The sequence below is a fragment of the Polyodon spathula genome, chromosome 8 (assembly GCF_017654505.1).
Source record: "Polyodon spathula isolate WHYD16114869_AA chromosome 8, ASM1765450v1, whole genome shotgun sequence".
Lineage (NCBI taxonomy): Eukaryota > Metazoa > Chordata > Actinopteri > Acipenseriformes > Polyodontidae > Polyodon > Polyodon spathula.
Window position 1 is genome coordinate 40,807,001 of NC_054541.1, and position 26,946 is coordinate 40,833,946.

Genomic DNA, 26,946 nt, shown 5'->3' on the forward strand with positions numbered 1-26,946 from the left:
TACAATCTAATTTGTTAAAACTAGTGTCTTGGGCAGAAAATAAACCTCACAGATGCAGCCAGATAAATCATGTACACTTTCAAAGCAGGGTTGATATTGATCAGTTCTGAATGCTTATTATCAAGGGCTTAAAACACTTTTGATCCAGACTTGCATAAACCTTAGGTTAGGACAATCCATTTATATTATAAAGAAAGGTGGGAGAGCAATACTATACATGCTACAATCATGCTACAATGTCTGCTCTGAAGTAGGGGGCTAATTTAATAATTGAATGGGTAAAATATTTTTGGCAATCCAGTTAATTATTAAACAACCTAGCGTTTTTCCTTGAAAAGACTGGCTGTAAATGTATTTTTTTTTTTTAATATCTTTGTACCAGTACTGATATGCAAGCTCCTGTTACAGTATAAAACTATAGCCACAACGCAAGTGACCGGACTCTCTGCCAAGTGAATACTTAGAGGTTGACCTGTGCAGTGTAAATTCTCTTGCTGTACATCATGATGCACTCAGTGTCAACATACTAAAAGAAAAATTAATATCTATTTGGAAAAAAGACCATATAAGAAAAAGATAGGTGAAGTTGAATTAAGAGATGTTGTTTCAATATATAACCAACCTATAATACGATTGCTAATATTTATGTAATCCCATTGTAAATCTAAAGTAGTTCTATTGCCAAAATAAGATTTGTGTTCATGTGTCAGTTACCTGTAGATTTACAGAATCTCTAAGTGTACCCAAGATCGTGCTTTATTTTAATTATCCATGAGGTTTTCTAAATGCTCTGAATTCTAATACAGAAGCAAGTGTTTGCAAATAACTTTTCCTTATGTATCTAATTTAGTTTTCTAATTCACACTGTAATATACCAATATTTTTTGTTTTTGTTTTAAAAGCCCTGTCCATTGTTTAAATAGTGCTATTTAGTTTACTGCAGGTAGTTTACATATTTACAAAAACGTAAAGATGGCAGCCTTAATAAAGCAACAAACCTCTTAAAACATAAGTGTACGAATGTGTTGGATATTAAACCTGTAAGAAAACAGCCACAAATTAAAGAGATTTACACAAATAGTATGAACACTAGGTTGTAGGATAGAAACATTCAAATATATGTATTCCAGTTTTAAGCTAATGCTGCCACCTGTTCTTAAACAAAAACAAGACCAGCATAAACAATGACTGCATTACAATCTTAAGATTAACATTTTTTTTATTGCATACATTTAGCTTACATTCTGTCTTTGTGCTGCTATTTGAAAATAAACAAACATACAAGATATTATGTTCTTTAAATGTATACACAAACTAGCTGTTGTAGGTCCCGTCTTTTAAAAGCTGATTTAACACACTGGTCTGCTTTAGTGCTTTTAAGTTTGAAATGTCTTCTGCAATGACAGGAATTTCTTTGCTTTGATTATCAGTCTCTGATTCACTCTCACTGTCAGACAGGACACACAGGAGGGCATCATTTTCATAGGTTGGAAAGTAATACCTAAGGACAAAAGCAGAAGAAAAGAAACTTCAGTCAGCGTGGATGGGGATATAATGTACACGCCTTTTCAATTCTAAGCATTTCAAAATTAAAATGTTGCTTTAGACATCTACGGCTATTAGTAGCCACTATGACAACCATCAATTAACATTTTAAACATATTTATCATAGATATTAAAAGTTAGGATTTATGTCATCTGTTCTGAAATGGATATTGCAGCATGACCTGCAAGATTGTTTGTAGTGTTGACATTAGAATATACAGGTGAAGTGTAAGGCATGGTTAAATGGTGCAAGCTCTTGACTCAGAGATGAAATCACTTTGTGTAACATAGCATATGAGGCACAACAAACTTATCTAAAATGTAGTGGGGGCTATTTACTGAAGTTGTTTTTTCAAATAACCAGTTTTAGCGTTAGCCAAACTTATTGCATAATGTTTTACTTTCTAGTCTACTTAGCTGTTTTTTTTATTTTAAGTTGCTTGTTGATTCCTGTGATACTGAATTCTTTTGCATTTGAAATATGAAGGCACAAGAGAATTCACAAAAGACACAGTTGCTTGAGGATCTCCTTCTGTAAGCAGGCCTTCATTGTGCTACTTGCTTTAAAATATATATTGTTAAATTGATTATCAATGAATTTCAAACATATGATTTCATGCTTTTCTTGTGTGTATCTATTGCTCAAACCAATGAAAGCCAAATGAAAAAATAAAAGGCTCACTGAGGCTGATCCCATGTGGATTTATCTTGCAGCGCCATAATATGTTTTGCATCCACGATATGCTTCAGAACTTCATTTTTGGAGGGAAACTTTTCTTTGCATCCGTAACACCGACACTGATGAATTTCTCTTCTCATGAAGTTTACTAATTTCACCTGCTGGTAGAACTTCAAACCTGTCAAAGTTCAAAGAATAAAGCAATAGCAGTAATGAATTAATCTTGAACAGGAAAACCATTTTTAACCACTTCTAGAATTTGATAGGGAATATATATGAACTTGAACTGTAAACATGTTTTAAAAACCAATGGTTGTAAATAGAGATAATAAACCAAATTAATGTACTGTAAAAAGTTTTTTGGAATCATACTCGGCACCCCTGACTTCTACTCACCAAGTTCAGTCTTTATTTTAGCCAGATCAAATCCATGTGTATCCTAAGAAAGGCCAGCCAAGACACATGAGTAAGAATTTTGAATGCTGCTCATTTTTTAGTTAACAATTTGACCAACACACTAAAACATTATCAATTTTTCAACACAAGGGAGTGATTTCGCACAACAGCTGATAAAAAGAAGTAATTTGCATTATGTCTGCCAAATACTCCATATCCTGTACATAGATACACTTTCTTAAGCAATGACTAGACTTTCCAGAACAAAGCAAAAATCATCTCTGTACTAATAATGGCTACCATTTCATCTATCCAGAACAAAGCAAAAATCCTGAATGAACTAATAACCTACAAAGCACAGGAAATGACACATTCATTAACTGGGAAGAATATATTATAGAATCATTTCATGAATCATAAAAAATAAACCAATACATGAAGCTAGGTATTTATTTGCTACTTAAAATTAAATACTAACCAATCTGCATAAAATTGATAATATAAAGAGAAACTAGATTGTGGAAGTGTAGATCAGAAACCTTGCTTGTGGAAGTTTAATGGCAAATTATACTTCTGTCCCCAGACCTGGCCATAACTTTAAAATGTTATAAGATAGACATTACTAAAATACATGGTTTTATTATTTATTACCATACTTTCATTACTTTAAGTTATTTTTTAGTATTGATGTATATCGCCAGACTTACCTTCATGTGACTGTAAATCTTGTCCATGGTTTCTGACTGATGTTCACAAAAAAGACAGACAGCACAAACTGGGTGATCTTGCCAATCAGACCAGTCACTAATGAAAAATTAGAAGTAAAAAATAATTAAAACACACTAGGACAAATATATTGGGGTCCCTGAGTGGTAACGACAAGACTTGTTGTGATAAATTGTTTTTGTCACAATAAGTTCTACTCTTTGCTGAGATCTCCTCGGGTAGCGTCTCACTGGCTCTGGTGTGCCCATGGGTTAGGGAAGTTGGCAGCGACCATTTCTACTCACTGCGCTACAGTGGACTCTGCTGGCCAGGCACCTGGGGAGCTCAAGCACCTGCATGGCTGACCAATGCCCTCCTGGGAACAGCAGCTTGACGACACTCGCTGTCAAACTCTTCAGTGTTAAGGGGCAATTGGCATGGTTGTGTGTTTGGAGGATGCACAAATGATCTTAGCTGTTGTGGGGAATTTCTGTAGTGAGGGAATGTTATTGGACATACTCAAATTGGGGGGAGCTGGGTAAAATAAATCTGATCTTTTTAGATACTGTACAACTTTTTCAACCAAGGCTGGATTATGATTGTGCTTACTCATCTTGATCTTCTATCATCTCTCGGTCATCTTCCGATTGAACTTCTTCCCAGGTCTTTCCCAGTTCCTAAGAAAAAAACAAAACAACAACAACAACTTTGTTTTAATATTCTAGGTTCTGATTCTGGGTTGTATGTTTGAGAGATGAGGGATTGTCATTAATCAAAATAAAAACCCTCTGCTGATCCATATGCCTGGCACGACACACACATCCTTACTGTCAAACTCTTCCATGCTGTTCTCACAGTTCTCTAAAGTGCATACTTCAGTGGTGAGATAACACACACTAATAATGTTGTTCTCATTTTCATGCCAAGCCATTCCTTTCTAGATAACACATGGCAATATAATTGTGTGATCATGTGAGCCAAACAGTAAGAGGATGCTGCTTAAAAAACTATTTTACAATACAGGGGGGTGTATTTTGATGATCTAAACAGTGCCGTAGTATAATATATAATACCCCAGAAGAAAACAGTAGCAGGATTAATATAGACTTAAAGAGTGTCAGCATTTAGATCTACAACTGTTTAGAATAGACAATTAAAACCGAGCCCATACTGTATTAATCATTATAAACTTTAGGAAGTGACTCATAGCTAGTGAATTTGTAAAATGCTATTCAATAGTATACACCTAAATGAGCCTAATAAATTCTGCAATCAAAATATTGGAGTCAGTTATTTTTTCAGTATACTCTAGCATGCTTATACAGTACTATGTCTTTAAAACTTAACTATGGTTGACCATGTATTATTATAATGCTACTTATCTGTTATTTGCCCTTCTTTCACTAAGCTTTAGTACAATATTACCACAGAATAATGCCGTTAACTTTTATAAGGGTATATAACAGGTAAAAGGGGACAACAGATGACTTAGTGAAGCCCTACATACTTAAGTGGACGTTAGTGATGGGTACAGTACAGATAAAAAAGTTACATTTTCATGCCTTAAGTGCAGATTTTGTTCCTACGGTCTAACTACCTTCCACTTTAAATGCTAATTATTCAGACTGTAGAGGTTCATGACAGAAAAAAATAAAAATAAAATGCCACAATACCACGAAACAAGAAACATTCACAGGCACACTATCCCACAGGGGTGGAGCAGGCTGCTCCAAATGCATATGGCTCTTGCAAAACCATTTCTGTGCCTGCCACTATATAGGTTAGGTACAGCAATCCCCACTGATTACCAGCTTCGAAGGCAGTACTGACTAACATTTTTATGCAAAAAAAATAAAATAAAATCAACAAACTTATGGTTAGTTTCACAGACCCTGTTTATCACTAATCTTGGACTACCTTACCTAAGGTTTATTACACTTTGCAATCAATGTATTTTCATGTACTGATATTACATCTTACCAAGTAGTTGATAACATAGAACTTGTCATATTCCTGGTTTTTAGCATTTATCCTGCGGTGCTGTTTCTTCCTCATGTGATCTTTCAGGGTTGTTTTGTCTCTGAAGGTTTTCTCACAGTAAAGACACTGCAGACTGTAAAAGATGTTTGAAATTGAGTTACGCGATAAATAGATCCAATATTCAACTTTCCATGGCTATTTAAGTCCGAGCTTACAGTGTGAGGAAGCATCTTTCATAATGGTTCTGCTGGTAAAAACAACTCGAAAGAGTCAAATAAAACTCAATGTGCTCTGATGACGTTTTTTTTTTCATGAGACGTAAAAAAAACAAACAAAAAAACCCCTACCCTTCTCAATAAGTCAGAAATGTTTAAATGTTTTGTTTGTTTTACACATAATACATGTTTGATTTTCTTGTTTACAGTTAATGCATGATTTCTATTACAATCAAAATAAAATACATACAAATAACAATCCAATATATTAAGCCACATTAAGCATTTGTTAAAGTAGCCTAATCACCCTGATGTATTTTGTACATATGTGGCATATATAAACCCTGACAGTATTTTTCTTTTCATTTGCTGCTTGCAACTTTCCACTACACTATTAAATGTTAATACTAGTTCTATTCTGCTGGCAATGAGCATATAGGTCACATTTATTGAGCTTTTGTTACAAGTATTGCAAAGAATATCAAGTGGTACAAGACTTACATAATTAGATTATAATGAGGTAACACCATGCTTTATTTACGATTATTTCTTGGTTTGTTGAAGGACACTTTTACCAGCTTTTTCAGGCACCTGTTTTACATGCAGGCATTTCAAAAAGGGAAAGTATAAACACAATGAGGTCCCTACTTTAAGTTCTATTCCACTAGGGGGCACTCTCCTGTTTAATATAGGAAGGACACATACTATTTTTCAGAATTCTGAAAATGACATAGTAGCAACAAGACAGGCGGCCAGTCCATTTGATATCTTTTTACAACCTAAACATGAAATGGTATTAGAACCAAAATAAAATGTCAAATTCAATGGGAAACGGCACTTCAAAAAGGGAAAGGATAACCACTGTAAATTCAGATGTGACTGCCATTAACTCAATTAGTATTTCAAGTTACAAGTGTTACAAGTGTTGGTTGCTCCAACCACCACTACCAGGGAAAAACATCTAAATTACACAAGGGTGATTTTGTGTTTTGGTCACGTCCGAGACAAACAGAAGACAATATTAAGATGAATGTGATATGAGAAACTAAGGCTGGGTAAAATTGTAATTTATAAAAGTCTTGAAATATTATCTATTTCCTGGATCCTTTGGCAGTACGAAAATGCAGTCTTTTTTGTAACTGAAAATCTCAAACCAACTTGAAATCAGCCAGTACTTGACAAGTACACAGGTGTGCAACAGTCAGTGTAGTATAAAATTGATCAAGCAAAATTAATTCTAAATGAGTGCTACAAATAAAATATTTTGCTCTCAGGTTCACTATTGTAATATAATGAAACTACAATCTCAACATTTTTTTCTTTTTATTGTCCCCTTATATTTTATGATTCTTTCAGTCTTTCCGAGTGTTTTGTATTGCTAGATTTGTCAAAGTGACTTCATGGACATAAGAACCAGTGCCATCTGGTGCACAGCAGTGTACTCCCAGCAATACATGGAAATGTGATCCTTCGTATCAGTTCACAAGATGGCGATGACTCTAACTTGGTTAATCTAGTCTAGGTTATTAAGTCTCTGGCAGACACATGGAACGGAGGAGCAGCTCATGAACTCAAAACACAGGAAATATAAAAAAAGAACATGCTATTTCAGTAACTGCAATAACAACCACAGAGTGACTGCAAACACTAAAAAGGAATCTGAATATATGGAAATATATAATTATTGTTATCAATAATAATAATAATAATAATAATAATAATAATAATAATAATAATAATAACTTTGTACACCTGTATTTGTCAAATCATTCCCATGCTTTACACATCACATGGAAGTTCATTTACAATATTTTAACCTGGAACTTATCAAACCACATAAAACTGAATCTGTTTATATTTAAAATATGTGTTAAATAAATAAACCGTTCTGGAGCTCTTTCTTTGATATTTTAGGGATGATGAAGTGTCTATAACTGAACTGTTATTAAAATAATTATATAAACGATCCATTACAATAAAGTGGTACCAGCTTGGTAACAATGTGTGAACAAAGTGGTATGCGGGCACCTAGACTGTACAGTTCACATACAGAAACACCTGCAATACACTATGTAGCATTTATTTTTACAGAAATGTGCAGCCCCTCACATGACTGATTAATTTGTTTTACAAATGATATATCTGACATGTATTCTCCAATAGAGCTGCATGAAAAAATGATCAATTTAGTCAATTAATCTAGATTTGACTATTCAGATAATTACCAAAATATCGCTCCATGCCAAATGTATCTCCTTTTTATAAGATATTTATGAACCCACTGTACCATGTAAACCTTTGGGTGTTTGAATCTGCTTTACTATTCCACTACCACTACCAAATGTAATGAATACTTAAAGTTGCACATTCAGAGTGTGTTCCAGTTGCAATTTGAAAAGTCCCTCGTCAAATGATCGTTGAATGATGAATTAAGGGTCCAAAAACGCAGCACAAATACGTTTATAACCTTTTAGTCCCTTTTAAAGAGGGCGATACAATAAATGGATTATAAAAAAAATATGCTTGTAAAATGTATGTTTAATCAAATTATTTAAATAATCATTTCAGCACTATTCTGCAACAAAAACTGTTTCAGTTACAAGTCTGCAACACAAGGATCTAACACACAAATCATAAAGTAGCACAGAGTCCTTACTTGTCAAGTTTCTTCTGCAGTGTATCCAGGAATTCAGTGCAGTACACAATGTTGTCTGGGAGCCCCATGTTAAAGCCATGCTCTACTGCCATATGGTTGAGAAGCAAAGATCTTCAGGAGGTTAAAAAAAAAAAAAAAAAAAAAAAAAGTTTTGCTCCAAGCTGTTGCATAATTTTAAAATAGATAAAAGTAAATGTCACTTTTTATTCATTCTGTGCAATATGTAAAGGTGCCGTAATCCCCAGAGAGGCATAACTAGGGCTTTAATTTATTAAAAAGCCTACACAAAGAAGCTTTTTTTTGGTATATATTGCCTTTCACCTCCAAAGCAATCCTGACTGCCTCCCAAAAAGGGTTTCTCAAATGGATTTCTGAAAAAATTGCCAATTTTGAAGAATCAGTAAGTTTTTATTAAGCCAAGCAGAAAGATATTCCAATAAACACAAAGCAAACACGCTTACTTGCACTTGAAACAGCTTCCATGCAGGTGTTTATATAACAACGATTCATGATAAAAAGCATTACAGTGAAAACAAGTTTCTAGATGCAGTGGTTCAATGATTTTATTTGTCTTTCTGCTTTTATTAAAACTTAAAAGGCACAGGACTGAATAGCTTGGGGTGTCCAGAATGCACATTTATGAGGGGAAGCTCTTATGGTACCTGCTCTAGCCAGTGCCTTACCTTTCATGACAACCTGAATCACAAGTACCAAAATTTCCCCTGTACTCAAGATGGCTTTAAGTTATGTTTATTTCAATTTCAGTGCCTTTCTGTAACAAATGTTGTGAAATTTTATTTATTTATTTTAACGATTACACAAAACTATGAGGAAGTACTGACCTATTCCCAGTGAATTCATCATTACAAAACGTACAAACACGGTGAAAGCTGGCATCATTTCTCTCTCGCTGCTGTTGTTCAAGGATCTCTTCCTGTCAAAAGGAAGCAAGTCATTACTTATATGTATTAAATTAACTTATATATATATATATATATATATATATATATATATATATATATATATATATATATATATATATATATATATATATATATATATATAATAAATCTAACACGAATATAACGATGAATGTGTGTGGAATGTGCTGGAATACATTATACTGTTATTTGTACAACAAGCACAGAGAAATCTAGCATTGAATATTTCATATACTTTTTCATATTTCAGTGGATGGGGAGCACTGTTCAAGAAAAGCAATTCTTTAAATCTAACTGTTAAATAAGTTAAAAGTTTAAACAAACTTTCTTTTCCATACATTGCACTTGTTATACAAACAGAATACATGTTCATAGAGTCTACAACTACAGTATTCTATTAATGGTCATGGTGTATTCACTATATGTTATTATTAATTAGTCATTTACCAGATGCTTTTATCCAAAGCAACTTACAGAGACTGGGGTGAACTATGCATCACAACTGCTGCTGCAGAGTCACTTCCAATAGGACCTCGTTTTACGTCTCATCCGAAGGACGGAGCACAAGGAGGTTAAGTGACTTGCTATTGGTGAGAGTGTGACAGTGAGTCAATGGCTGAGCTGGGATTGAACCTGGAACCTTCTGGTAACAACCCCTTTCTCTAAGCACTAATACTAAGCGTCATCATTGAAATTGTAATTGGAGCTGGACCTTGGCACACCTGCGTAAACTATAATCCCTATTGTAATTATACCAGAGAACTGGTCGATTTCAGTTCAATTACGCATCTATTCTTTTTCAACCACTTTTGCTGACCCCCATTCATTTGACAAAAAGAAAGTTGCTGTATACCGTACCTGGGATTATTATTACTCAGGTTATTTAGAATACATTGAGTAAACATGTTACTGTGGGGAGTTGTTTATCTAACTTTTTAGTGCAATTGTAATTATACTGTAAAGTCATAAATATTTATGACCCTTTTATTATACGTTTTTCGTGTATGAAAAAAAAAAACACAAACATGTTTGGCACACTATTATAAAATCAGAAATTATGGCTCCACAATTTGTTTTGTAAATGCACCAAGAACATAGACAGATCTCAGACACATAAACTACTCTACTTATGGCAATTTTCTAAATCAAATTCTGTTAAAAAAAAGAAATGTTTACACAATCATGGATCAAATATTGTTTTTAAAAAAAAAAAAAAAAAAAATCTTTCACTTCAAAAATATTTTTTGAACAGACCAACAGGACTGTTTTTCTATAAATATTCACTCAAGGCTGACGCTCAGAATATTAATAAGAATTTACATAGGTATGCTGTCTGTTTTCACTGTGCGTGATTCAACAATTTGCTCAAATTCAATAAACAACCACGCAAGTTTCTGTAACAAACAAACATTTATAAAACAAACATTTTGTGTAGAACTATCAACTGCATGTTGTATTTTTGCAATCTACTAAAAGCAAAAGCTGATGATAAACATGAAAGATTAAAAAAGATTGGCTAAATGTCACAATAATAAAACATGCACATTTATGATTTCTGATTAAAACAGTTCTGTCAGACACATTAAAACTTGATGCAGTGGTTCGATAATTTTAGGTAATTGGAAAGGCCACAACTGTGCTTGCTGGCAGGGACAGATTTAACCCCATCGCTGCCAACCTTATAGTCCCACACACACACACACCATTTATAGCAGCTCGTTCCATCAAAGGGTCTCAATTATAAATACAGTATTTTAACTTTATAATTCCCATGATCAGCTCGTTTATGTATTTGTTGTGTAATGGCAATTTAGACTCCTGTTTGTACTTCTCCCCTCCATTTCAAACTTAAAATAATTAATGTTATCATTTTATAAAAACGTCATATTTACTTTAGATTCCCCTCCAATACTATATATTTTAAAAAATAATTTAAAAGATAGAGGGTTGTTATGACTCAGAATAACAATCAATGACGTTGTTTGAAAAATATTATCTATTGCACAATCCTAATATGTTTCAAATCTATGATTAGGACTCCTGATTTTCTTTGTTTTACCCCGACCTTTATACTCTCCTTTAAGAATTCAATTGATACCGGTTGAACCATTTGTGCACCTTAAATCACAACGTGTTAATACGGATAACCGGGTCTACCCGTGCCGACCTCTAATTAATTAATATATATATACTAGAAAATGGCATAACCATTCCACAAGGTCGGTTTGCAGCAAACATACAGTACAATCAATTTTTAAAGTAGACAACCCTGCTTTCTCCTGTTGTGTATCACAATAGCAGCTGGCAAGTCATTGAGGGTCATCTAAATACATTTAGTGGGTCAAGTGGATGAAAAGAAACATTACAGTTGTGCGAGGAGTGGGCTATAAATAACACATTTCAGGTGTCAGTACCATGAAAAAGTAGGTCACCATGCTCCAGATGCAATCCTGCTTAAAAAGCTCTGTAATACTGATACGGGGGCCTTTAACTACCTGAGAAGTGGATTACATCAGTGAAACCCACACCTTCAAGTAAAATAATTTTGTGCAAGTAGAACGTATGTTATTTCTGACATGAAATGCACTATGGCAGCCATACTAGATTAGAAGTCAAGTTGATGGTCACTAACACATTTTACAATTCTTAAACCTGAATCTCAAATGGTTTCAAGCAGATGTTTAATTTATATATATAATACAGCTGTACCAAATGTGAAGAGCTGACCTAAATATCACCTCCCTTAATGACCTACATACCATCACCCTTTTACACAAATGGTAAAAGCACCCCTTTATATAGCATATCTCTATGCCAGCTGAAATCAATTTTTCAAGATCATCTTTGATTCCTCAAGGTCATTTTAAGTCTGATCATTTGCAAATATCAATCTTGTGGAAACACAGCATTAAATACATTTGAGGAGTGTTCAGAGTCTGACCAGTAAACGCAGTGCCACTGGATCATGGATGCCATGTTCACTTTATTTACCAACATTAGCACTGTGTCCACCCTAACTGGCAAGAAAGGCACTTTTTATAAATACAACCGTGCACGCTTTTTAAAAGGACAAACTAACAAATAACTTCCACTTTTTGTCAGTTTTGTAAAGCAGAATGACGTGTGCAGCTTGAACCCTTTCAGTTTCAAATTAGCTATATTTTTTAGTTTTTAGTAGAAGAAAATGTTTACCATCTTTTGACATATCATACACTGTACTTTATGTATTTATGACAGATTTATGTTCACGTGTGGGTTCTTGTGTGCACAAAAGTTGTTTCTTAAACTTTAAAACTGAGTTACTTCCATACAATATGGTAGCTAATATTGCAATGAAGCACAAGCTTAATAAATCTGGCACCACATACAGTGACTATTTGGGGATTGAAACTGACAATTGTTTAGACCACATGGGAACTGAGCTATTTATATTGTAAAAGTTCAGTTATTATGTTTCTAAACTAACCACTTACCAGTCTCTTCTGTTGAAGCTGCTCCCTAAGAATCCTGTCCTCTGGTAAAACATCACACAACAGGAAGTAATCCTCTTGTCCTTCTGAAATAACACAGGAGCAAGTTTATCTTGCAGCAAAGTCCTAACATAATAATCAAGTTTATTAGAATACATTTCTTAAAACAAATATATAGTATGGTATCATTACAAATATAAATAATTTATAGAACCGTTGTTCCATATTTTAGAACTAAAATCACTTTGCTATAGTTGTAGCAGTAGAAATACTAAGTTGGGTGATATAAGGCTAGTCACTGGCGACTTTGCTTACACTAGGTGGCGTTGGGTTCTGTATTAGTGACAGTAGCAATATCATATAACTGGTAATATAGGTGTATTGCAGTGATTGATTTCAATCATACAATTGAATTAATCAGCTTACTGATAATATCTGACTTCTACACTATTAAATGAAATTAACTATATCATTTCAGATTCCTTTACAAAGATTCACTCCAGCATTCCCATCCTTGTACATGGGTATCATTTCATTACACTGAATTCCACCTCTGACACTGCTAGCAGTTCAAGCTACTTGTTCTCAACTGACTGTTACCATATCCCAATATGCCAATACCTGTTATAATAAATCCACTAATTAAACACAGATCCGTCATACTGTTGTACATGCAGCAAGAGAGCTTAATTTCAGTCTCGTGCAGCATGAGATTACCGGCTGGTGAGTCTAGCATTTTCATTGGAATTTGGCTGGTAGCAAAAAAAAAAAAAAAAAAAAAAAAGAATTTATAATTATGGCAGGATTTTTCTTGTTTTAATCCATCATATTTTTTTAGTTTTTCACATGGCAGCAATATGCTATCGTAGATATACATGTGGTATGTTAAATTAATTTTGAGTGGCGTTTGATATTGATTTTTTTTTTTTTTTTTTTTCCCCATAGGACTCATACTCTATTACCAACTACTGGTACGTTTATAACATTCTTATTTATTGATTCTTGTAATTGCTTTCAGTTTTCATAGGTAAGGCCCATTATTTCTAATTTTTTACACAATAAAAATGATGTTTAACTAAGACTTTTTCATTGAAAACCAAAACAGAAGTGAAGATGATGTGGCTTACGTCACTGATAGGAAGTGAGTTCATTTCCTCCTACCAACAGTGCAATTTCTAAGTAAGTATAAATTAAAAATACTACAAGCCTACGTGTCTACTGAATCAGTGTATTCAAGAAGTGATGCTGTTTCCAAGACTAGACATGCCCACCATACCACCAACTATGTATTACTAGCAGAAACGTTATTCTGTGAATTCTTTACTGGCATAGACTGGACATTCTTGTTTAATGCAAGCTACAGCTTTATGTTTGTGAATCACATTCTAACTTTATAGCCACTGATTAGTCAGGAAGTGCAGAACTGATGATCCAACTGAAGATACAAAAATCTAGTATTTGTATGCTACTATTCCCTTTACAATAAGGGATTAACTTCATTTACTAAATCACAAAGGAAAATTTACTTGAAAACGTTGTTTCACAATTGATCTCTTGCGTTTTCACAGTCATGCAGAAAACACATTTTAATTTTTAAAGTTAAACAATTTAGGTAATTTGTCCTTTTGGGTTACCTAGTCTTTGTAAAGGAGAACTGTACAATATTTTCAGAGTTATAAAACAGCATTGAGATCTAATGTGCAGTAACAATTAGTTTCACTACTTGGGCAAATAGTCCATGCAATACATTTACTAAAGAAGGGGCAATGTCTCTGATTTGCCCCTAGGGGAAAACATAGGCCGTAAATTGTAGCATGCAAAATAATGCTTTACAAAACTAAATTCAGCTGATGAATTCCTGGTACTGTCATATCAAACTGATCTGTGAACAGAATGAAAGCATCACCAGGGGCATAACGTGAGAGGAATGGTATCTCTGATAGTATACTTTGAATCAATGAGCAGTGGTTGTAAAGTTAAAGAAATAAAAATATTGCACAGTATTTATTGTTAATGGTTTATAGCGTATGGTGATGGTTTAAACTAGAGGTCTGCACTTGTACCTGAAAACCAGGGTTCCCGTTTGGTTTTAAAGTACCTGACCCAGGTCTCTTTTTACTACCCGGGTATCGATTATTAATTTGACAATTTATAGGAAATGTAGCGGGGTCTCTGGCCGGCGTAATAAAGACAAAGGTAAAACAAGCTTTGCATTAAGCCTTTTCTTATCTGACAGGATATCAATGTTTTAGAGAAACACACAGCGAGCGGCAAGTATGCCTCAATAATAACTGCGATGACTATTCTTCAAGAACTAAATCGGAAAGAAAACACAACAACATCCTGGTGGTTTATGTCAGTGATAACTCTGTGATCCATTAATAATAGTAACCGTGTGGCTTCCAATACGGAGTGCTTCATCTACACTTGTTGCACAGATTTAGTTTCTTATCACAAAGATCAAATAAGTAGCCTTTATTTAAAAACAAATAAACAAATAAATAAAATATTGTGAGCGGTTTACCCCAGAAAACAGACTGAAAACCGTAAACATTTTCTTTTAACGTAGATTAACTAATAAAAAGCATGCGCACTTCAAAATGCGTAAGGTGCAAAGTACAACATTAAATCAGTAGGAGAAAAAAATTCCTCACTTACGTATGAAACCTTTACCTATTTTGTTTTGGGTTAAATAAAGAATATTTGTGGAGCACATTAAATCAGTGTGCTAGTGCTTCCATCTTGGAATGAAATAGTTTCTTGGCAAAGTTTACAAATTCCACTTTCTCCTGTTTTGGTAAAGAAATTCCACCCAGTGTTTTACTTGCATGCCATGTTAACAACAACAACGGAATATGACCAACAGATGTTGCAAAGAATCAGCAGCATGAAACGCATTTAACATTAATAACTGTAAGCAAACTGAGGTGTTTCTTCTTCTTCTTCTTCTTCTTCTTCTTCTTCTTCTTCTTCTTCTTCTTCTTCTTCTTCTTCTTCTTATTTCGATGTTTCCGGTACTGAAAAAGGTTACACAAGTCTACAGATCTGAAGGGACTAAATGTATGCATACTACATGGTATTTAAATATGTATCATGCACTTAAAACATGAATATATGTGATTTTTTTTTTTTTTTTTTTTTTTTTTTAAATCATTACCTGAAAATGACCCGGGTATCCGGGTATTTTTCCCAGCAGGTACCAGGTCCCGGATTTTCTACCTGTGCCCACCTCTAGTTTAAACATGTGGCCAAAAATCAGTTTAGAAAAACATTAAACTCCCTTTACAGGAATGCTTAATAGCACACCTGGTGAATTGTGTAAAAATATGATTTTGTTATATAACATATAAATAGTGATAACTGCAGATGTTTGATATCCAATGAACACATTTAAATGCTTTTTCGTATTGACTGGAAAAGCAGCTTACAAATACATTTCTTCCTCCCAGTTGTTCTGATAAAATAGTCCAAGAAATCACATTTATTTTTAAAATACAAGCCACACGATCATTATCATACTCTGCGTCTAAATAAAGAGCCAGTTGTACCACTGCCCCTTTACCTTGAATCTGGTTCACAGAAGCAGTGCAGTCTTATTTTTTTAAACAATTGATGATTAAGAATTTATGGAGGATGTTATAGTATCGGAAAGAGACACAAGTACAGCTGTTTCAAAGAAATTTACTAAGAGAGTTGTTTTGAGCTCCTGTTTCATTAATGTAGTCTGGGGGACGGGGGACGGGGATGGGACGACTTACCGACAGGGCCTTCTGAGTTTGTCCTTATCACACTGCAGAAATCGGTAATGGGCTGCTCAGCAAATCTTTTCCTCCAGTACAATATGTACCTGAAAAACAACAAATACTAAGTTTCAAATGAGTGCTACAAATTAAGAGGCATTATTGATCCATTTCAGACCCTTCCAAAAACAAACAAGCAAAACTACATACTTATTTTGGCCCTTAAAAAACAGATTATTGCCAACAGCAGTGTTTAGAAATATAGTTGCCAGGCAGTACATTAGGTACAATACAAAGTAGGGCTGTGCAGATACTCTGACTTTACGAGTAATTCATACTATTGATGACCTTTCAGAAATTGTACATGTCATGCAATTCCATTGATTATATATTGTAGCGTGCATGGAGGAAGGCAGCAGCAGGGCTGGTAGGTGACGTAATCACACACAAAGACAGCCCTGCTGTGCCTTCCCCCGTGCACGCTACAATATGTTTCAAAAGAAACTGTATCGCAAACATGTATTTTCCTTTTAAAAACATGACACCTAGGCAAGAGAGTTCTCAGTTTGCTTGCCTTCTCTTCCAGGACGTCTGTTACACTTGCACTTCCTGGGTCAAGAAAGACTTGCATACAGAGATGTCTTTAACTATGTTTGCTAAAAAAAAAAACCCAAAAAACAAACAAACAAAAAAACACAAGCAACATGAAATCTAAATTATTTTATATGAAAAGAATAAAATAGAGTGCTTTTAGTTTTTGATTGACTGGTTTTATATTAAAAAAATAAAACTAAAAAATCACACTGTAAAAGAAATCCAAGGGCAACGCTTTGTTTTGTGTTGAGTAATTAATTTGTTAAGTAGTCCCTTCATGAAGTATATGTGCTAATTTAATTTAGACCCAATTAAATTAAAAAGACATGCCTTATCTTACAGCTCTAAAACAGGAAAAGATATGAAAATAAGTCCTTCAGCTGGATGCAACACCCTCTCGTACTACAAGGACAAAATCTGGGCACCCCCTACAGCCCAACTAGGTAATTTTTACCTACTCAGCTGGTTCATTTTTGTGAAGGAAACACACTCACACCGCATTACATACTGCATGAACTGTAACTGTGGTAGAAAGCATACACGTTTTTTCAATTTTATAGACAAGATAGGAGGTTTTGATCTTTATAAATGTTGTCAGTTAGTTACAAGTTTTTTTTTTTTTAACCTGTTAACTACTCTGTCTGGTCTGTGGATCAACATCACCCACTTGACGTTATGCACAGGAAAAGTTTGTCTTTTTATGACCGATTTGCTTTGGTGGAGCTTTGTGGGAATTCACATATAGTAGCACCCAATAGTAGCACCCAATCCTCCACAGAGTCTGCTTGTAGGGATCACCCCCAGCTGAGACCTGCACTTGTGAGTGTGCTGAAGAAACATCCTCATAGTGCTTTAGTGTATTGAACCACAAAGCAGGCTTATGCATTCTTCATGTTAACACTCCCTGACCTTCCAATGTCAAAACTCATCTTAAGAAATGTCAGCTCCTTCAGATCTTTGGCAAAATTAGTCTGGTTAAAGGGTTACAGAACACTCCCTAGTATTTTCTAGAAACTTAGGGACCTAGGAGTTCCTCCTGAATCATTTTTAGACAGCTAACTGTCAGAAATCGTTCATATTAAGCATACACCTGCAACTATGAATAATGCAAACTGTAATGTTATTTGCACTTTTCCACTAGGAAATGGCCAAGGACCACAACAATTCCAACCAATGCTGAAGAACTGAAATACAACACAATATTCAGGATTGAAAAAAATTATGTGACAGAGGGTTTGGCCATACTGCATCAAATACTTTACCTTCTAAAATCAGCAATAAGTTTGACATCAGCTATCACCAGTTTGTGCTCAAGGACCAAATGCTTCAGGAGTGCATCCTTTTCAGTAAGAGAATAGCTTTCCACACACAGGATGCAGGGCACAGAAGTGGAATTGTCTGGAGGTATACTTCCGCCTGGGCTTTCCGGTAAAGACAGGGGCTCCAAAATAGAATCTTTGCCATCTAAATAAAAAAATAAATAAATACATACAGTACATTAACTTTGTACATTACAAAATTCTGTCAGTGTGTGAGATACTGGATATAAACACATTATATTAAATAACAAGAAGTGTATTAATCCACTGGAACATAAGAATGTAAATTATGAAACAAACTTTCTGTTGACTCTGTACTAAATTACCCATTCTTCAAGTTTCCAATATTTAGTCTTAAGGAAACTGTTTTTTCAAAGGTTTTATCTCAGAATCCTTTTATCCTTACATTTGGTAAAATAATTTTACTATCCATTGGGATAATGACAAAACATCAACACTGTTTTGTAGTGAAGGTAATATTTCGTACTTCAACCCCTGTCTAACTCTACAAATGACAATTTACTATTAAATATATATCTATGTATATATATATATATATATATATATATATATATATATATATATATATATAAATAATAATATATACATTGAGATGTGAAATATCTAATATATTATAGAAAAAATCGTACACTTTCTAAAGCGGTAAGAATTTGTAAGTATTTATCTTATGCAAATAGAACTGCAATGTATAGACTTACCATGACATCTTTAATAAGATGGGAGTGTTCATTATTTATGACATCTATAACTTAGTTTCAAGGAATGTAAATTTGAGAATTACAGCTTTTTTAGCTTTCAAATTAAGCTTTGAAGATAAGTGAAAACCATTTATAAAATCATCAATATTAGTACACTGTGTTTCAGATGCTTGTACATTAAGCTGATTTTTACTTGGTTAGAAATTAATGGAAACCGTCATGCTCAGCTCAAGAAATGTCTGTTTTAAATAAAAGATTAGAGTAAGCAGGGTCCTGACTGGTTGCTGATTACACATACGTGAACTGCTGTAGTAATAAATGGATTTGAGCTCTTTAAATATTAGTGACGCATCACAGAGTGTGTCTGGAACTAGTCTGTTGTCTCTGTGTCGTCTACGATGCATTGCAGAGATTCATGCACTGTGAAATTGAGTCACGGCTCAACTCCCATTGGCTCATCTGTTATTAACCAGGCTAACCCCCAGTATTTTTAGCCTCCGATCATCCCAGGAAATTTGTGGTATGTATCTATAACTGTGATTCTTCCTTTGTGACTAATCAATGAATCCCTTTATTCTTTTCAATTAATTCACCTTGTTTCGACCATGCATGTCATCAGCTGTTTTTGACAAAACATTTTAAAATTGTCTAACTAAAACATAATTTTATGATCCCAAAACTTCATTTTCTAAGATAAAGGCTTACTTGGCACACCTCACATTCAATTACTTTTCTAAAACCTTTTTTTGCCCCCATGAGGGATTTATTAAAATTTTTCTGCACCTTCAAACCTCTAATCTTTTTCCTATCATAATGCTGGGACAAATATTCAAACAAATACTTTTTGACATGTATTCGGATACAAAAATCAAATGTTTGTGTTCAATAGAAATGACAAAAATACCTTGCACTTATTTACCACCTCTGTGTAATATTGTTAAACCTAAAAACGAATACCAATGTTTCCTCTGATAAACCTTAAAACTGCATGTTAAGGCTCATTAAAGCTCATCTGCAGAATTATGTACATCTTTGGGAACAAATCCATATCCTTTTATTAATATTTGTCATGTGAAATGCTTTGCAGCAATTTTTATTGTGAAAGGTGCTACATTAAAAATAAAGATTATTATTACTATTATTATCATTATTAAAGTACTCACCTCTACCCACTTGGTTAACACGTATTCAATTATAAACAAAGTGAATATTCGATTAAATATAATATACTATCAATCTTTAACCTTTACAGTGGCTAGATTTCTAACAGCCTTCACGCTAAAGAAAACTAACTTGCTAGATACTCCATTTTATCCTGGCTGCAATATACTGTCACTGACACTGTTACTCACATTCTCTTTAAAACCCTGTTCAACTCTGCAAGGGTATCTGATTTCTTAGAAACAAACTATACAGCTGTAGGTTTGTTCAGTAATGTAATCACTTACATATTCTGATGTGACTTTGGCCCCAACAGTGGACAGACTGCCTTAGCAATGGCACTGTAGTGATTGACCTGCTGAACAGCTGCCTTCAATATCTCTGACCAGAGTAGAAATGTATGCGGAACCAAACTCATAATGACTCACCCCTTATTACAAATTGATTATTTGTCTATGTGAACAGGATGGCTTTGCAGGGGTGACATCAGATCAGAAATGTGTGTCGCTGCAGCGTCCAGAGTTTTATTGTAAATAATAATAAATCACAAACAAAACACACAAAACAAAGGGCGCGTTGGCCAAACAAACAGACAAACAAAACGCACGTGGACGAACCCAACAAGTACCGTGCTGGAGCTTCCAGCACGAAATAGCAACTGTTAATATAGTATCTCCTTCTCTCTCCCGTTCTCCACTCACGAATGCACAACCCCGAGTGAGTGAAAACATGCTGTTATATGCAGCTGTACCGAGACTCGATTGCTAATCAATCATTCAGTTGGAGTCTCGGTACAACTGCACGTGAATTAATTAAGTGTAATTCCCTGTGCTCACATATTACATTTTTACCTGCACGTGAAGTGTTGTCCAACCCTCGTGCCTAAATACAAATATACATTTTAAACACTTGTGCTCGTAATCCATATTTATATCCCGTGTATTTTATACATACACACCAACATTAACACACTACATACAACATAAAACAAAGTAATAAACATAAAGGGGCAGGACATTCCGCCACAGTCTATAAAAGTCAGGAGCAGCTGCTATCATGTTGACAGCTTAATAACACTGGAGCACCCCAGGTCTGAGTTCTTTTCATCAGCCATCTTGTCTCCACTTGGTCACCTGGATTGAATTAATTATTGCTCCTACACTGAAGATACCCAGCTTTCATTCTCATTTGATAACAATAATCATACAGTATCGCACTCTGACTAAAATATACTGTTAATTTCTTACCGTTATAATACTTTAAATGCATACTATACTTAAATGGTACTAAAAAAAATGCCTTAGTTATAAATGTAAACCTCATCCTTTACATTTTAATCTTAAAATGGTGCATTTTCAATGGCAGTTTAGTGCTACAAATTTTGTACATACATTCCAAGATTAGTGTATGCAATTTATGCAAAGTGTCATTTTTTGTGCAATATTATATGCTTTGTTGCTTTAGAAAACCCCAGCAGTATAATCTGTCATGCATTTCAAATGAAGCTAAATGTAATCTGTACTGTCTTTTACATCTAAACTACTAATCAGAGCTGCACTGAACATGAGGCCCTGAACTTTACTAACAGATGCCCCCAGACAATACATGTTAACCAAATACAGCATTATTTTCAGGTGTCCTACTTGAAAAGATATTATTTATAATGGTGATGGTAATAATAATAATAATAATAATAAATAATAATAATAATAATAATAAGTCTGAATAACCTTGTCCTGTTTATTAAGACAGCAATTCAATGGTTGAAAGATTCAATCCTGTACCTGTTCTGGTAAAAGACTGCCAAGTGTACCATGGCACTTCCATGATTCACGATCAAGGTTGCTTTCTTTAAGAGAATGAACTGCTAAACTCCAAAATAATAGCTCCTACAAATTTCAAAGAAATTGGACTGTAGGACTGGTCAGATTGCTCCCTATCTTGGTTTAAATCCTATCTTTCAAATAGGTTACAATATGTTAAAATTGAGGACTCTTCCTTCTTATCTAGAGTTATGCATGGCATTCTTGGACCAGTCTTGTTTTTCACTGTATATGCTCCCCCTGGGTGATGTCTGTAGTCAAAGGGTAAACTTTCACCGCTATGCCGATGACATACAATTGTACCTATCTCTGAAACTACCATAACTACCTGTCTTGCTAATATTAAGAAATGGATGTCACCACATTTCTGTTAAATTCTGACAACACATAGGTCATAATTTTGAGGTCAAGAAATCAACGCAATGGTAAATCAATGTGCCTGTACAGTGGACAGCTACCCCATTGAGTCAAAGACAGAAATAGAAATCTGGGTGTAATTTTTGACCCTGATCTTTCATTTGAATCCCACATTAGGAATGTAACTAAAGTGTCTTTTTTCCATCTAAGAAATATTACTAAATTCAGATGTTTTCTCTCAGCACGGGATACTGAAAGACTGATGCATGCCTTTTTAACTTCTAGATTGACTAGTGTAATTAATGCCCTATTTTTTGGTATTCCAAACTGCGTTTTGACCAGATTGCAGCTTGTGCAAAACGCTGCTGCCAGGATCCTAACGAAAACAAGAAAGTTTGACCAACGCCAGTACTGGCATCCCTACACTGGCTTCCAATATAATACAGGATTGATTTTAAAGTCCTGCTTTTAACCTATAAATCCTTAAATTGGTTAGCTCCATCTTATCAGAGTGACTTATTGGTCCCATATGTTCCAGTTCGCCCACTCCGATCTCACGATGCTGGTTATCTCAGCGTTCCAAATTTTTTGAATTGCTTCTAATGCTTACTGCTATGTATATTTTCTTGTTTGCCCATGTGAAGCGCTCTATGGCAACTTGTTGCAAAGGGCGATATATTAAATAAAGACTGATTTTTAGCATATCAACGTGGAACAGTAAAAAAATCTTTCAGTATTCATGAAGACTATTTTTCAAACATCTATTCAAAGCATTTTGCAAAAAGAAAGCCAAGGTACAGTTGATGTTTTCAGTACATAATTTTGCCTTTGCCAAAGTGATGTACTATAGGCTCATTACTTTAAGACAATAAAGAGCCTGGTAGGTGCACCTCTGAGAATCAACATCATTTTAAACCGGCTGGTGTTACTCATGAAAGCTGCAATTATTCATTTTCGCCAGTCTATGTGTTAAAACAGCACCTCAAGCATTTTAAATGATCTCTTTTACAAACACTTAATTTATGCATTTTTTGCTTTAGTGCACTCCTAATTCCTACGGTGGAATTGTGCAGTGATATACAGCATGTCTAATCTAATTTAAAATGATGTTACCCACCTGATTGTGCCTTTACTGCATAGAGATATCAAAACATGTGTTACTAGAACGTTCAAATGCATGAATCTAGCAGTAGTTTTGCACTTAGCGTTGAACCCCCCAATCGTCTATTTAATCACTTTTTTTGTATGCTAATAATGGGTTTTGGTAAACTCAACCCCCACCACCTATGGTATAAATGTATAATTTATAATGTTGCGCCTCTATGTGTGGAGTCACAGTTTGGCTCCAAGTGCAATAATACTGTATGATATTCATACAGTAAAATGCTACAGTATAAATTTACATAATGCATAACACACAATGGATTAAAACTCTAAAAATAATGTTGCGTTTTGTCAATTTTGCTGTCAGTATGATTATTCTATAAAACATTGTTTTATAGCATCTATCTCTGAAACAGTAAATGGTTACACTCCGGTTATCAGCTGTACTGAGACAAAAGACATGTTAGAGATCTCTATAGCGGCCACAGGGTAAATAGTCACCAGGATTTTATGACTGAAACACAAAGCTCATCAACAAGACAAATACATTGTTAAGAAAATTGTGACATTTCAGACCTGCACTAAAATGTTCTGTAAACTAGGACATCCAAATAAAATTAGTAGGTGTTTTCAAGTTTTAAGGGAGTAGAAAATCTGGGCTCATGTATTTTGAACTGTTGGTGTATCAAAGTTGGAAAAGAAAGAAAAAGGCTGAAAATACAGTGGTGCATGTTAATGTTACAAGCTAAACAACATCTGATACAAGTGGAAATGGTAGAATTGTTTTACTAATACAGTGACTTCAGTTTCAGTGTAGAAAATAATGGTCCAGAATGCAAATGTTTTATATATTTCCAAATGCCTCAACATTACATGCAGCATAATTTCTCCCAAAAGTTATTTTTCCAAGAATGACTGATACATTGAAAATAAATATTTGTGTCTGTACAAGAAAGTTTTTTTTTTTTTAATTGTTTTTTTTTACTAATAAAATACACCATACGAATTTAATTTTCCCCCCCCCCCCCCCCCCCCCCAAAAAAAAAAAAAGCAGACTAAATAATGTGTTAAAACATTGTGGCAAGGGCCAGGCAGGGCTTCTTCCTCCTTTCTGAGTGCAGCAAATCTCTCTGGAGACGTGACACCTGCAGCTTACTCTTACCAAAATGCATAAACAATTACTTGTTCTTTTAGAGCAGAAAATCCAGCATAGACCAACAGCTGATGTTAAATGTGATTTCTGAGTTGGTAAATTATATTTACAAGAACAAACTGATCTGTGGTAGGTGGTTTAGCACACCTGAAAAAACAAACAGCTCTTCATCCATGCTAATGATTACCCGCACAAAATTGGCCAAGTAGGAATATCTCAAAATATACCTCCACATTTCCTATAGTTACTGGGAATTGAGGTAATCTCAGTAGGGATTGTTTTCTTTTTCTAAATCACGCTATGAAAACACTTCTGAACCTTGGCACACCGACTTTTGTTTGGAGAAGGGGAGAAGGGAAGGATGGGGGAAGTGACCTCAGAATCCCTATACCCTGAAATGGCACAATGTAACAACAGAACTATCCTGTGACAGGCCACCGATCTTGATTACGGTATCATTGTCTAATAAGCCTTATAACAATATTCCTCAAACTAAATTGATATACATTTGAATAAAGGTAATCAAACACGGTGTGTTTATATTTATTTTAAAAAGGGGTATAGGTACCTTTTCAATGCGACTTCAAACATGTAACAATCTAAAACAGGAATTAGGCCTCGTCTTATTAGTCAATATCAGTTTCTTTATACAAACTAAGATAACACTTTTCTGACCAGATTGTGTCTTAGTTTTTACTCTAAAACTCGTTGATATACTTTAATATAACGAAAGCATTCTACTTGTAGAAATAGCGCCGATTATTATTTTGTGTGTGTGTGTGTGCGATATTCTAACGTTACTGACATTAAGTTACGATTCTTCAATAACAACAGCCATTCTACCTAGTTACCAAGACAGATGCCGACGTGGTCATCATGACATCATTAATTTGTATTATTTGCTTTCAAACATTTACCATCATAATAGTTTATATATTCTGTATTTACAAAAAACTGTCTCTGTCAATTTATACCTGTGTTACTGTGTATCAGCTACCGTAAAGCACTAGTGCCACACACGTCACTTATGCCCACATATATTGTTATACTGGTATCATTAAGTTGGGGTAAATTAACAACATAGTTATAGTACCATGTGGTTGATAATGCCTACCTTTAACGTTGTGTTGTTCCACACAGGCAGCCATACTGCTATATTACTGTCATGTGATCCGAAAACTGTTAAAGAACCAACCATAAATCCACACAATACTCTCGTGGCCTCGCAGGTGTTGACGGGAATCCGAGTCCATGCGCGTGTTGGTTTCACCTCCAGAAAGATAAATAACTACAACTCCCAGAATAGGTTGTCTATTCTCTCTCTCTCTCTCTCTCTCTCTCTCTCTCTCTCTCTCTCTCTCTCTCTCTCTCTCTCTCTCTCTCGCTGTCTTTGACAGTGTACTACAGTAGCTCTGCTTTAGCTCTTGCAATCAGAACAATGACTCTGCTGTGGAGAGAGTGTCAATAGAAAACAGTATTATTGCACGGATTTTTGGTGTGTTTTGGTGTCGCGTTTTGCATTTCTTTACAAATGCACCAATCGTAAAAATGTGGATACCTACAGAACATGAGAAATACGGCGTTGGTAAGCTCACATTTTCTCTTAATCTTGTATTTCCTATTTAATATGCATGCAATGCAAATTGAGTTCTAAAAGTGAGAGCTAGGTTGCGACTTCGAGGGTGAGAAGTCTCAATAAGGGGTTATCTGGAATAGCTGTACATTGCCAACGTGAAGAACAATATAGCTGTAAGATAGATATATGAATTGGTATAGGTTGTTGTTGCATTTCTTTACTTGCAGTATAGTTCGCTGCGCTTTGTTGTGACAACTGGATTGTTATAACCTATCCTTTACGTTATTTAATAGACCCCACCGAAGGGCTGGGCAAGGCACACGCATGATGTGTAGAAATGATGAATGACAATCAACTTTGTTGTCCTACAGCACAGCCCACTATGGTAATCTTACAGAATAAAAATATAAACACAATGCTCATTTGCTTTCACGCTGTATAATAAACAGTGCGTTTATTTTACCAGTGTTTATTCCTACTGGAACAGTATCTGTCTTTCTTAGCTCTGTGAATGTTGTCAACACATTTAAAATGAAATGGAAAATGTGAATCTTTAAAAGCTTACAATTTTTCAAACATGTATATTTTTGTGTTTAAACTGGTTAAGCAAACCCAGATGCAATGCATATATGTTGTCACTGACAACTACTCAACAGCGGTCAATTTATAAGCTGACAGGAGGCAAAAGGTACGATTATATATATATATATATATATATATGTGTGTGTGTGTGTATGTGTATGTGTGTATATATATATATATATATAAACAGGCCGGATTTCAAAATAACCATCTAAAATTAGCCTCAAATCC

General features: G+C 34.6%; 1 protein-coding gene across 1 annotated transcript; it reads right to left on the reverse strand.

The window, feature by feature from the left end:
- Nucleotides 1–1,213: 1,213 nt before the first annotated feature.
- Nucleotides 1,214–25,770, reverse strand: znf277 (zinc finger protein 277). The gene is made up of 12 exons (XM_041257966.1): nucleotides 25,672–25,770; nucleotides 18,184–18,385; nucleotides 16,346–16,434; nucleotides 12,591–12,673; nucleotides 9,019–9,110; nucleotides 8,177–8,287; nucleotides 5,306–5,438; nucleotides 3,935–4,002; nucleotides 3,328–3,424; nucleotides 2,621–2,663; nucleotides 2,228–2,402; nucleotides 1,214–1,501 (listed from the first exon to the last, which is right to left on the reverse strand). Exons 1-12 carry the CDS (start codon nucleotides 25,703–25,705, stop codon nucleotides 1,315–1,317), a joined length of 1,314 nt encoding a protein of 437 aa, XP_041113900.1. The 5' UTR covers nucleotides 25,706–25,770; the 3' UTR covers nucleotides 1,214–1,314.
- Nucleotides 25,771–26,946: the final 1,176 nt, after the last annotated feature.

What these genes read in the sequence shown, in the direction of transcription:
- znf277 (XM_041257966.1), bottom strand. Translation starts at nt 25,705, where the DNA reads ATGGCTGCCTGTGTGGAACAACACAACGTTAAAG. An exon ending in CTTATTGCTGATTTTAGAAG is followed by an intron (nt 16,435 to 18,183) that starts GTAAAGTATTTG and finishes GTTGTTTTTCAG; the next exon opens with GTACATATTGTACTGGAGGA. An exon ending in AGATTTACAGTCACATGAAG is followed by an intron (nt 2,664 to 3,327) that starts GTAAGTCTGGCG and finishes GGCCTTTCTTAG; the next exon opens with GATACACATGGATTTGATCT.